Here is a 13647-nt window from a genome sequence, read left to right as displayed (position 1 = left end):
ACCAATCCAAACAAATGTTTAACAAATCTGTTTGTTATCAGACTATTTTTTAAACTGCGTTCTATAAGCTGTTAGTCAATTAAATATGTTCTGGGTTATTTTAGATTTTTTTACACATGAATATACACATGCAAACATACATGCAAACATACATGCAAACATACATGCAAGCATACATGCAAACACACATACATACATACATACATACATACATACATACATACATACATACATACATACATACATACATACATACATACATACATACATACATACATACATATCTACATATATATATATATATATATATATATATATATATATATATATATATATATATATATATATATATATATATATATATATATATATATATATATATATATATATATATATATATATATTAATAAAAAAAACATCAAATAATACAAATTCTCTAAATACAAATTTCAATTTATTATGAGTAAAAAAATTAATAAATTAATATTTGTATTTAGAGAATTCGTATTATTTGATGTCTTTATATATATATATATATATATATATATATATATATATATATATATATATATATATATATATATATATATATATATATATATATATATATATATATGGACAAGAATTTAGTATAGCTAATTATAGAGAAATTTTGCTTCAATGTCCAGTAGCATGAAATTGTCACAGTAAGCATTAGTTTTTTTCATTTAAAGGAAAGAATATTCTTTTCTAAGTTATCCCAAGCCTCACCGCCTCTAGTAATTCTGTAAAATATAAGGTTTTAATAAAAATGTCCTTTAAATATATTTATCAGTTGTGATTTTTGTGTTTTGTACAAGAGGTATTTACATCCAAGTCTTTTTGTCATTATTAGATATAGAAAAAAACAAAGTCGATTACATGATCACGGAGGCCACGGAGTTGGTTTTTGTCAGGAAGAATTGGTACGAAGGTAAAGAGAATATTCTTCAGTATACTATTTTTAACTTGAAAGTGATTAAGACCATTTTTGAAATCTTCAGCTTTTTTAATAAAGATTTTTTAAAACTTTTATTGAGCTTATATTAAAAGATTTGTTAAGGTTTAAAAATTTATATTAATTTAAATTATAAATTGATCAATACACAAAGTTATTTGTCAAAAATCAATAAACAAAGTTAATAGTCGAAAAATCTATATTTCTCATTTAACAAGTTAAAATAGACAATAGTTGATGCAAATAAAGCATAATTAAAAGCGTTACCGAGTAACTATTAGCGGGCCGTTTCATAAAAGTGTCAGTGATTCAATTAAATTTACCAGCGATTCAATAATCATCTGTGAGGAGAAATTAATCTTATTTCTAATAAAGATCAGTGTATCAGTGTTTTTTTTATCAGTTATTAAATCAGTAGTAATTTGGGATGTTTTGGATGTAAAGATCACGAATCGCTGATAATTATCAGACGGCTAATTTTTGATACAGCTAGTTGATATGACAAAAAATCATCGCTTGTATTCATTTAAAAAACGAATTTTGTAAGTAGCTACATTACCCAGAAAAACGAAAAACAAAAAGCTCGTGTTTAAAATTGCGATCGAAGATAAAAACGTAAAAATAGATGTCTCACGTTGAATGAGACAATTCAAAATATTTGAACCCCTGACTAATGTCAAAAAGTTTACTTGCTTTTTCCTCATTAAAAGTCGATAAGTTCATGTCAGTATTAGTTTGTTGGACACTGCTGGATTTGCTTTCAACAGATTCAAAAGATAAAATGTGTTCAGAAGTTACGCTGCGAAAACATTCGATGGAGTTTTTTTCCGGGTTAAACAAAATCAGCTTAATTTTAAAACCGTATAAAATTCCGAAAAGTAGGAAGTTTGAAATAATAATCACTAAACAGAGTAACATGTTTTTGCTGGCAGGATCTTCTAAACTAAGGCCTATCGGAATCGATATAAGCTTCACTAGAGTTGACGAAAACATGCCAAAAGCTATATATTTACTTTCGTTGAATTTCCACGGTAGTTTGCGACCCCTGAATGTTTGAGCAGCACAGAATATGAGAAGGAGAAAAACACAACCAGTATGAGCAATCAAAAAAGTTCCTGTGTTGCAAGTCTTGAATACCGTTAATGCATTTATATTTATATTTTCAGTGATTTTTAAAGGGTAAACAGTTTGAATAACCAAGATCATGATATTATATATTGAAATAATGCTCAAAAATAGAAGACCTTCTGAAAACCTAATGCGCAACATATCTGTTTTAGATAGCTTTCGAAAAGCACCGAATACTGTCACAAGGTGCGTTACCTTCAACAAAGTCAGTGTAATTATAGCAATAAAAAGAAGACCCCCTCCGTATGTTCTAATTACGCATTTCCATTGAGAATCTTCTCCGATTGTTAAAAAGGGTGTAAAAAATAATATAAATTGAGCAATCATTTGCCCTAGTGAGAGGTGAAAGTTTGATGAACGAACAATGGGGGTGTCTTTTTTCAAAATAAATATCAACATAAAAAAGCTAGTTGTTAAAGCACCAAATATTGAAAAACATACCATAAAAGCTACACTCAATAATTGATCTTTTTCATTAAAACTCCAATACATACGTTTTAGTTTGATACAATCAGTTTTGTTAAGGTTAGTGTAAAAATCTTTCTCTTTTGGACAAATTTGACACAGATGCTGTCCTTCTGTACTTTTAAAATGATATTCTGGACACAAAACACAAGCCCAGCAACAATTTTTTGGTGTGTCAATAATTGCATAATGACCAGGAGGACACGGTTCAGAACATCGTGATTTTAAAAACAAAGATCCTAAAATTCCATTTTTAATTTCTAAACCGTTTTCGGATGACCAGGTAGCTATTTGTGTAAATCCTGAACTTGCTGGTAAGTAAATATCAAACTGAGCGTTTACTGGGTCTTGATTATCATCAAACCGAAAAGTGAAATTTGCAAAATTAGTGAAGTTCACATTTTTGATTATGCTAAAGAATTCTGTCTTGTTCTCAATAGCACTTGATTTGCAGATGCTTTGGTTGCATTTTTTTTTATTGTAATTTACAAACGCATTTATATAAACATTAACAGCTGTTTGTACGTAATTTACCCAACTAAAATCGAATGTCTCATTAATTTCACGAAGCTTTGTTAAATGTTGAGAATTATTGATATGATGTTTTTCAAACAACTTTCTACACCAGTCATTTGCCCTTTCATATGTTATATCTAAAAAATAATTTTTAAAAATCTCATCTACCGGTGAACTTTGAAGAGTAATAATGAGAGTTACGTTAAATGACTTAAGAAAACTAAGAAACCATTCTTGCATTCCACTGGATTCGCTTAAAATCCATATAGTGTCGTTCAAATTTCGATTTTTGGCATGATGTAGAAGATTTTTAATTGACTCAAAGTACCCCCAGAAAATAACAATGTTAGAGTGATAATCAGAAGTTAACTGAGTCAAAACGTTTTCGTATTCATCCTTGTTATAGTCGTCATTGATTGGGATTTGCATGCTCACGCAAATACCACTGGCTAAAAGTTTTTCATTCATCAAAAGTGCACCGTTTCTTCCGTAAGAGCTGTCCGAGGTTATTACTGAAACGTAAGTTACATTGAAATGAAGCAACAAGTCAGTGATAAACATGACTTCTAGAGTAGCAGTTGGTATTGTGCGGTAAAAATTTGGATAAAAGTCTTTGTTGCTAAGCTCGAAACTTGTTGCGCTGTAACTGACAATCGGAATCTTATAATGTGACGTTAGTTGATGAAGATTAATAGAGTTTGTTGAATCAGTTGGTCCAACTAAACCTAAAATTTTATTTATTAGGCCATTAACTTTTAGACATTTGCAGTTTTTCTGATAAATGGTATAATGATTGTTCAATTGAAAAATGATATCTATTGCAGCATCTGTTGTTCCATTTAGATAAGCGTAATCATCTGTATCATATATTGTGTAGCCAAAAATAATTTTCTTGAAGTCATTATTTGCTTTCTTTATAGTATAAATCATAGATTCCAGCCAAATTACTGCGGTCGTATCAATTCCGTTATTTAGTTTATAATACTTTACAGGAAACATTCCCAAAATATTCAAATAAGCTTTTTCTTCCACTATCTTCCCACTTTTATTACATCTTCGGCTCACTGCCTGGGAAAACATAAATATGAGAATGCAAATTATGCATATGGTGAACACTCTACACATCTCTATCGATTCATATATAAATTGAGTTATGATTATACAAAATTTATATGTTAGTGATCAGGCTAAGCACCTGTAAAAAAAACACTATTTAGACTGAACTATTTTGGAAAACTTTTAAAGTTCTATCAGATTTGCTTTATTCTCTTTTTATATGTTTGTTAATTAAATTTTTTCCTAATATTTGTTGGAAAAAAACACCAGTACCATACAATAGCAACTTCAGAATTAAAGCTTGCAATAGAAACATATATTTTCATTATTCAAATTTGATACAGCTTGTGCTAATGCTATAAAGAGTGTAAATAATTGATTTTTTTTTACAAAAGATCTTTTTGGCTACTTTTTTTTTTTGTATGTATGTCTGTGCGTGTCTCATAAATTGCATTTTCGACATCATCAACTTATTGGTTTTATTAGCTTTTGCTTTATTGCTTTTGCTTTATTCCTTTTGGATTTTTTACAAATAAGTCTACAAATAAAAACTTTTATGTTTAAATTTGTTTTGCCAAATTATATTCTTTTCTCGCTCGTATATTTTTTTCAAATTTTATGTAAATCGAGTAGGGGATATCTAAGCATTTTTTAAAGGATTAAGCTTTGATATGATTAAGGCTGTCAAGTCTCAGGGCTATATTGGGATAGATTCAAAAACTTGTTGAAAAAAAACTTTGAATGTTTTTTCAAGTGGTAGTAAAATCGAAACCTTTTAAAATACCCAGCGTAAACATTTCATCATTTAGTGCGAATAATACAGTTGATTTTTAACATGATTTCTTTTATGTTTCTTTTAAATTTAAAGCAAACAAGAAAATTAATAATTTAAATTGTTTAAAATTTTATAAACAGTGGTTTTATAAACAAAAAAAGAAAAAAAATTTTTTCAAAAAAAAGATTTAAGAAACTTTTTTATGAGAAATATATACAAATGTTAAAAAAAAAACAAACAAACAAAAACAGAGCAAAAATATAAAGTCAGGGTGCGTTTTAGTACTTTGTATGCGCACCACGATCTTTCACACATGCATGAGTACGTCTAGGCATAGATTCAATTAGTCGGATGCATAATTCTCTTGGAAATTCATTCCAAAGCTTTTCTAAGGCCTGCTGTAACTGCGCAACACTAGCTATGCTCTCTTTGACCAATCTCTTGTTTATCCAAGCCCAAATGTTCTCGATGGGATTGAGATCTGGAGAACAAGCTGGCTAATGCATGACCTAAATGTTTTTCCGATCAAGCCACTTTTTAACCGAGATTGCAGTGTGAGCCGTTGCGCAATCGTGCTGAAAAATCCATTGTTGTCATCTTCCGTAAAAAGCTCTGGCTGTTGGCAAAAGTTTACTTTCGAGGGTCTCTTTGTAGCTGCTTTGGTTAATTCTGCCGTTATAACTGTTGTATCACCCTGTTCCTTTATGGGAGAAACATCCCCATATTCCAACTGATCCTCCTCCGCCTTGTATCCTTGGTACACAAAAACGCTCTTTGAACTTTTCACCAGCCAGCCTCTTGATGATTAATCTTGACTTGCGATTTATCACCTCAAAATTGGATTCGTCGCTGAAAATGATTTTGGCCCAGTCTTCAACAGACCAGTGAAGTCTTTCTCTACACCACTTTAATCTTTTTAGGCGATCTGAGACACGCAAAAGTGGTTTTCGAGCAGCAACATAGCAATCTAAGCCTTTCTTATTTAGGCATCTTCGAACAGTCCATCTACTAACTCTAACGTTACCAGGAGTATTTGTGAACCCTTCAGCAAGTTTGCGGTAAGAAATTTTAGGGTCTTGTCTAACCTTTCGATAGAGATAACTTTGGTCTCTTGAAGTGAGCTTTAAAGGCCTACCAAGCCTTGGTAAATCTTTGACATCATTATGTAGCTCGTGGTTTTTCAACGTTCTTTGTACACATTTAAGCGAAACATTACACATTCGAGCTATTTCTCGTTGGTTTTTTGTTTTATCTTTTAGCAGACCTAGAACTTGCCATCGTGCGTGGTCTGAAACAGCTTTTCTGCCCATTTTTGTCTTTTTAATTTACCAAAAAATTACCAATGCGATTAACTCAAGATATAAAAATGATAACTTAATTTTATTTTCGAAAGAATATAGTTCGAAAGGAATCAGCCACCAAATTTTAGATCGCTCGGATAACATTTCGATGAGATATTTCAACTTAAGTTGTTAAGTTTTAGTTAACTATTTTTGCTACATTAGAAATACAGGTATGTTCTAATTGAATTAATAATTACTCAAGACTGGTTAACCTAACGAGTTGGAATTACATACCATTTGATAGAGAATCAATTAATTAACACATGTAATACACTTTTAATCGTATTAATTTGTTAGTTTCAAAGATAATTTTGAAAAAAACAAAAATTTTGCATAAAAAAACTAGTGACTCTATATTTATGCAACCCACTGTATTTTGAAAAGTCGTTAAATTTTACTATTGTCAAATTCTAATATTTATCTTATAATCAATGTGCGATATATAATGAGCTGAAACTTTCAGAATCTTATGTAAAAATAGCTTTTTAAGAAATTTTTTTTGTTTGTTTAAATGCTTGATCTAAGCTGGGTTCATCATCTTATTTTACCCCAGCAAATCATGCAGATGATTCGCTGAGGTAAAATAAGTGTTTAAATTTACTTTTACACTGCAAAAAACGTTTTGTGAAATTCACAAAAAATTTGGTTACTTTAACAAAACATTTGGTGAATATTTATGCACCAAATGTTTTTGTTAAAGTAACCAAATTATTTGGTAAATTTAAGCTTGCAGTATATTCACAATAAGCAAAGTTAATCATAATTATTGTGGCATTAATAAATTTTTGTGTTCTCTTGAAACTACGATGCCTAAGAATTAATAAAGAAAAAAAGTGGCTACAAAATCTCGTTTTTTTCTCCTAAACCAAACATATTTGGTTAAATTAACAAAACAAGTTTTTGCAGTGTAGAATGCCAATTTCTGAATCTGTGTTAAAAGTTAGACATATCTATGTATAGCTTTTTTATCATGTTTGCATAACATGGATTGGAACTTTTCTTTCTTTAGCGATCAGTTTTCTTTCCTAGTTTTAATTAGCTCAAACTCAAACTCACGCTCGTTTGATGCACTTTAAACCATAATCACTGACTCAGAAGCTAGCAAAGATAAAATCTCCTAGTTTCTGGTATTGTTTATGCTAGTAAAAAGTTGGTTTTAAAGCCTACTTAATGCTTTAATGATTTTTACAAAAAGTGAGGGCAAATTGTTCCGGGCGCGAAGCTTGAAGGGGCGCCGGACGACCCGTCACATTTTTTTTTTTTATTTGAATGATTGATAATATGAAATCTGTTTAGTTTTTGGATCCAATATTGGATACAATTTGTCAGGTGTTTACAAAGGAGCTCAAGTCTAAATAAAGCACAATTATTCGGATCATTTGTAAGTACCTTGTAGCCCTCATATTCTAAACTTGACTGGTGTGCACTCAGTTGAATGGACCATTGAGATCAAAGTATTCTTTGGAAATGTCGACTCTTTGTACGTATTTTTTAGTGCAAATTCTGCCTGATGGAAGATCCTCACTGAAGTGACAGGATAATGTTTAAAAGTCTTGAGAAAATACTTGGTTACAAAATACATTTTTAAGTTGGGAGTATAAATCTCATAAAATAATGATAGAAAAAATTTAACGTAAAATTTTTATTTGGAAGCATTAGTAAGACTTTATCATACTACACCGGTTTGATAAAATCTCATTGGTGTTAAAGCTTTTTTAAAAAGTTGTCTGTAGAGATGAAATGTTCGTACTCATTAAGACTCCAGTAATAAGCAATAGCTGTTTGTTTATTTTTTCCATTAACCTTTTTCTGAGAACTTGATTATTATGATTTAAGCTTTATGTGGAGGAAAATGCAAAACGCACGAGTTTAGGATAATTTTTTTGCTTAAAAATAACAAGTGGAAATGCAAAGTGTGCATAGAACAAAATTCTTGACGGAAATTTTCTCGTTTCAAAAATTATTTGCATGTGAAACACAAGGATACTGCCATTGAACTTGGATTTTTAGAAAGGAGAAGAGCTCGAAACAACAGTCATAATGAGGATAACAGTGAAGAGAGTGCTGTGTTTGTTTAACGTAAAAAAGTTAAATATGACTTTGATAATATTGATGCAATAATAGATTTCTTAAGAGAGTTTTGCTTGACCGAAGCAGCTTTATTTCAATCTAGAAGAAGAAATTGTTGTTAAAAATTCCGTAGTTACAGATGACGCGATCGAAAGGCAATCACATCCTCAGGAACGAGAGAGAAGGGTAAATGTGTTAGAAAATATTATTGGTGCATGTTTGCTAATTAGCTGCAGAAGACATGACTGAGCTGTTTGATGCCACTCTTGCTGAAGTAAGAGAATTTATTAGAAATACACGAGCGCCTAAATATAATGCATTTTTTGTTGATCTCAAAAGGCCACGCAGACATATTGCTCCAAAATGGGGGTAGAACGTATATTGTGGAATAAGACTTGTTTAAAAGATATGAACAAGTTGTGACTAATTGAAATAACTGCGAACTAAAATTAAATGATGAAACCTGGAAATTTATTGAGCAATATTTAGCATTTGAGTTGATCTTATACTCATTAAGGATTTTCAAAGATCAGACTATCATGTCGGGCTTCTTATTTCGATAGATGAGAACAAATATTCGATCGGGAAAAACTTTTTCTCTAGATCTTTCGTTTGTAAAATTTTCCTGAGTCATTTCGTTTGATGCTCCGACAGTCTGCCATCATTTTTTTTTTCCAAAAGTTTTTGGTAAAGATTATCCATTTTTTGGAACTGCTTGGCTCTTGGTAAAACTTCTCTTCTTTAAATAGTTATCTTGATTAGGGGTGCTCAAAAAAAAAAATTTCGAAAACGCGAATACACAACAAGCTAAATTTGGGGCAAATGTAAAAAAAATACGATTACAAAAAAAAAAGTCAAATATATTGAGATTTACCTTGTGCTCAAGCGTCAAAACCCCCCTAAAAATGCCCCAAATAGTACCCTCGTAGCAAGGCTTTGAGCACAAGGTAAATCTTAATATTTTTAATTTTTTTTTTTTTTTAATGTGCTCATAATAATCTATACTTTTTTTAAAAATTGATGTGTATCCGTGATTTTTCTTAAAAGTTCTTTAAATTTAAAACGATTTTATGCAAAAAAAACGAAAATATGAGCATTTAACAAAAAAGAATGCGCAATAATTCGTACTTATTTTATTCGTTTATATTCACATCGTTTGGTTTTTTAATTATTAATGTTTCTTTTGTTATTTGATTTGTGTACTTTGTTTGCATTTTTCTTTTGTTCTCACTTAATAAACAATTTTATTACCTGTCTAAAACTTGTAAAAAGAAAAAACTGACAATTGTAAATTAACGTTAATGTATATTGCGAAATTCTGCAGTAAACATTTTAGTTTCATCTCATATTTTGAAGTTAGTGAATGTCATTTCTTTTAAAATAGTTTTAAAAATTATAATGGAAAATTTAATAGAAAACAAAGGAGAGTCACAAAAAATGAAAGCTTCAAGTACAAATAAAAGTAAGAAACTATTAAAAAGTGGCAATAAAAAGCGAAATATAAAAATGAAAAAAAACAAACATTTTATTATTGAGAAAGTGAAACCAGCAATACTAAGTAACAAATTTGTTTTGAGCTTTTTTTAATTTTAAATATCTAGTTTAGGATATAAGATTATAGTTTATAATGTGAAATCTTATGACTGTAAGATTTTACATTGTACAAGAGCAAACTCAACCTGAATATTTTTGTTATTAACTTTAGTTGATCAACTGCCAACTGGATTAGATATTTTACAACACATAGCTTTTAATAAGTCGACGCTTTCTAAAACATCAAAAAAGTCAATGATAGTTGCATGCTCGGTAAAAAAAGACAGAAAATACGAGAGATGTGTTGAACTGCATTGTAGGTGTATTCTAAGCAAAATCAAGGGTTCCTGGCTTAAAGCTGGATTCCCTCTTCAATCAAATAATAACTTGATACAAAAGCTGAATAAGTTGAACAAAAAATATTTGAATTTGAAAAAAAACATGCACAGGAGGTCGCCTTTAGAATTAAAAAAGCAACAAGACTTTAGAAAGGATCTGGGAAAAATCTTTTGGGCAGGAATAGCTGACTTACAAAACTGGATAAAGAAGGACAAGAATAGATCAGACCAAGATAGGAAAGAGGACCTAGATTTTTTATACGATCAAGAACACAACAGAAAGTTATTTCTAGGGCCAGAAGACAAAAAATATAGCGAGAAGGTATTATATATTATAATATAAATCCATATTATAAACCTTTTTTCTGAATTTAAAAACTCTCCTATCATTGCTCACTCTTCTCCAATTTTTCATTGGTTTTTATTTTGGGTGCATTAATTTTTATTTTATAATGTATGCTGTTTAGATTTCGGAGAATACAAGAAAGAGAAATCCATCTATAAAAAATGCTGCTAAATCAGTAGAAATAAGTTCAGAGTTAGAATTTGGTACGGACACCAGCGAAGATTCATCCTTTGATTCCGATTTTGAACCAGGATATCGGCGTTCTATAGAGTCAAGTGGTCTTATAAAAGCTGAGATCCCAAAAGATATTATTTCTGGTAATGTTGCTCTAATTGCCACAATTACTGATATTTCTCCTAACGTTTTGACAAAAGTTACTGCTGCAATCCTTGATAGTTCTGGGGTTGATCTTACAAATGTAAATTGCAGTAGGTCAACAGCATCTAGAAAGATGAAACAAACAGCTCATGAAATGGCAGTTATTGCTAAAGAAGATGTCGAACTTAGCATCCGAGCTTCTCCCTACCCATGCATTATACATTTTGACGGAAAGACACTTTTTGAAATTAATAATGGAAAAAAATTAAAGCATGATAGACTTGCTGTTCTGGCAAATATTGGTAATGACTCCCATCTTCTCGGAGTTACGCCATTACCCTCTTCATCTGGAGAAGATCAGTACAATGGTGTAATGAAAGTCCTAAAAGAGTACAATCTCGAATCAAAGATTGGATTACTTTGTTTTGATACCACATCAAGCATTACAGGAATACATAAAGGATCTTTAATAAGAATATCTACTGAGTTAAATAAGTATCTATTTCTTTTAGCTTGCAGACATCATGTTTCTGAGTTGAGAATCACACACTTTTGTGAGGCTATAACAAATGAAAAAACTACGGCCCCCGATAACCCTTTGTTTAAACATTTCAAAAACTTGTTTGAGCAGCCTAATTTTGAGTACAACCCATCTATGTTAGTAAAATTTGGTTGGGAAGAAATTAAAGGAACCGTTGTTGAAAAAGCTGCTACAGAATCTCTTGAGCATTTTAGATCTTACTTATTGAGAAATAATATTGTAAGGGAAGATAGAAAAGAACTTGCAGAGCTAGTGGTCAGCTATCTTTCTCCTTCTATCATTAAAATTCGAAAAACTGGAGTGGTTCATCATGCAAGATTTCTTGGGAAATCTATATATTATTTAAAAATGCAAATTCTTTCAACTCAAATTGATTTTATTCAAAAAAATAAAGAACATATTAAGGTAATAACTGAATTTATAGCTTGTTTTTATGCAAAGTGGTACCTGCAATCAAATGATACAATCAAAGCTCCTTTTATGAATGTAACTGCTATTCATCAAATGCATCATTATAAAGCAGTATGTGCAGAACCATTTGCTGTTGATGCTGTGTTGAATTCTTTATTTAAACATACATGGTATCTTGGCTCAACTCTGATTCCTTTAGCCTTGCTGGATGATGATGTTGCACTCGAAGAAAAGAAAAAAATTGCTGCTGCAATATTATCATTTCCAAAACCTAAGTCATGTTACTTTACAACTGAAAATAAGCAAAAAAAAGATATAGAAAAATTTTTGAAAATTGAACTTAACATTCATCAGCAAATTCCTAGCTTAGCTTCTTTGGTTGATGAGTTCTCCTGGTTAATGTTTGATATGATCGGAATAAAAGATCAACGAATTGATGATTGGCTGACCTTGCCACCTCAGTATTGGCACACGCAATCAACATATAGATTATTTTTAAATTTTGCAAAAAGTATTGTTTGTGTAAACGACCACGCTGAAAGGGCAATTGGAATGATGCAACAATTTGTTCACCGCTACAGAGACGAGGAAGAAAAAAAAAATAGGCTTATTGCTGTGGACAAAGTTCGCTCAATTTTTAAGGCATCAGGCAGTGAATCTTTATTAACCAAGAAACAAAATAACAAAGTTATAATCAAGAAAAGAATCGCAAAGGGATTACTCAGCTTACGCTCCAAAATTCAGAAGATAGCTTGAACTTTAGTATTTACATGAAAAAAATATTTTCTAAAGATACAAGTTGCACGTAATTTAAGTTTGTATCATTCAATCAACCTTTAAAAAAAAGTTTTTCTAAAAAGCTTAATACAAATAAAATGAAAACCAAACGATGTGAATATAAACAAATAAAAAAAGTACGAATTATTGCGCATTCTTTTTTGTTAAATGCTCATATTTTCGTTTTTTTTTTGCATAAAATCGTTTTAAATTTAAAGAACTTTTAAGAAAAATCACGGATACACATCAATTTTTAAAAAAAGTATAGATTATTATGAGCACATTAAAAAAAAAAAAAATTAAAAATATTAAGATTTACCTTGTGCTCAAAGCCTTGCTACGAGGGTACTATTTGGGGCATTTTTAGGGGGGTTTTGACGCTTGAGCACAAGGTAAATCTCAATATATTTGACTTTTTTTTTTGTAATCGTATTTTTTTTACATTTGCCCCAAATTTAGCTTGTTGTGTATTCGCGTTTTCGAAATTTTTTTTTTTTGAACACCCCTAATCTTGATCAGGAAACTGGTCAGGATGACTATTTATAAAATGAAACCTCCAAAATATATTCTGAAGATGCTCCAAAACATTCTGCTTCCAAAAAAACGATTGGGTGGAAGCTACTGGAGTTGGAAGCCAGAATATTCTGCGAGCACTTTTGCAAGACAGCCGCCAGTGGCTGCGGAAGAAGAGTGAAGGTGAAATGATTTCCATTGTTTATCAACTCTGGATTCTTAAACATTTGTTTTTATTCCATAAGTCCCCATAGCGCAAGTGAGCGCAGCAATCCTTTTATATTCTAAAAGTAAAAATCTGAAAAAAAAACATCTCTCTATAGAACTCGGTGGAATATTTTTTTAGCTGATAATTAAACACATACATATGCACCGATGCACAGTGGGACGAAATCCCGATTTCGTGGCCAAAATTCCCAAATTACTTACACGAGGGTTTCCGAGGTCGCTGATTACGAATCTGAGATCAGATTTAAAAAATTCAAAATGGAGCACCAATATGGCGGCCAAAACTGTTCATACGTTGAAAATATAAAATCTA

At 30.6% G+C, this 13647-nt stretch overlaps 2 protein-coding genes across 2 annotated transcripts; one reads left to right on the top strand and one right to left on the bottom strand.

Annotated features, from left to right (window-relative positions):
• Window positions 1–1066: 1066 nt before the first annotated feature.
• On the bottom strand, window positions 1067–4321 carry LOC149891779 (metabotropic glutamate receptor 7-like). Its single transcript, XM_090080707.1, has one exon. The coding sequence runs from the start codon at window positions 4208–4210 to the stop codon at window positions 1607–1609; it is 2604 nt and encodes an 867-aa protein (XP_089936833.1). The 5' UTR covers window positions 4211–4321; the 3' UTR covers window positions 1067–1606.
• Window positions 4322–10671: 6350 nt separating this feature from the next.
• LOC145193983 (uncharacterized) lies at window positions 10672–12572 on the top strand. Its single transcript, XM_090077999.1, has one exon. It carries the CDS (start codon window positions 10998–11000, stop codon window positions 12570–12572), a length of 1575 nt encoding a protein of 524 aa, XP_089934125.1. The 5' UTR covers window positions 10672–10997.
• Window positions 12573–13647: the final 1075 nt, after the last annotated feature.

This window comes from Hydra viridissima, unplaced genomic scaffold (assembly GCF_058129835.1).
Source record: "Hydra viridissima isolate aposymbiotic clone 2 unplaced genomic scaffold, HvirCarnegie_v1 scaffold_2, whole genome shotgun sequence".
Classification (NCBI taxonomy): domain Eukaryota; kingdom Metazoa; phylum Cnidaria; class Hydrozoa; order Anthoathecata; family Hydridae; genus Hydra; species Hydra viridissima.
The sequence above is the reverse complement of the archived record's forward strand: the minus strand, read 5'-3'. Positions and strand labels throughout refer to the sequence as shown.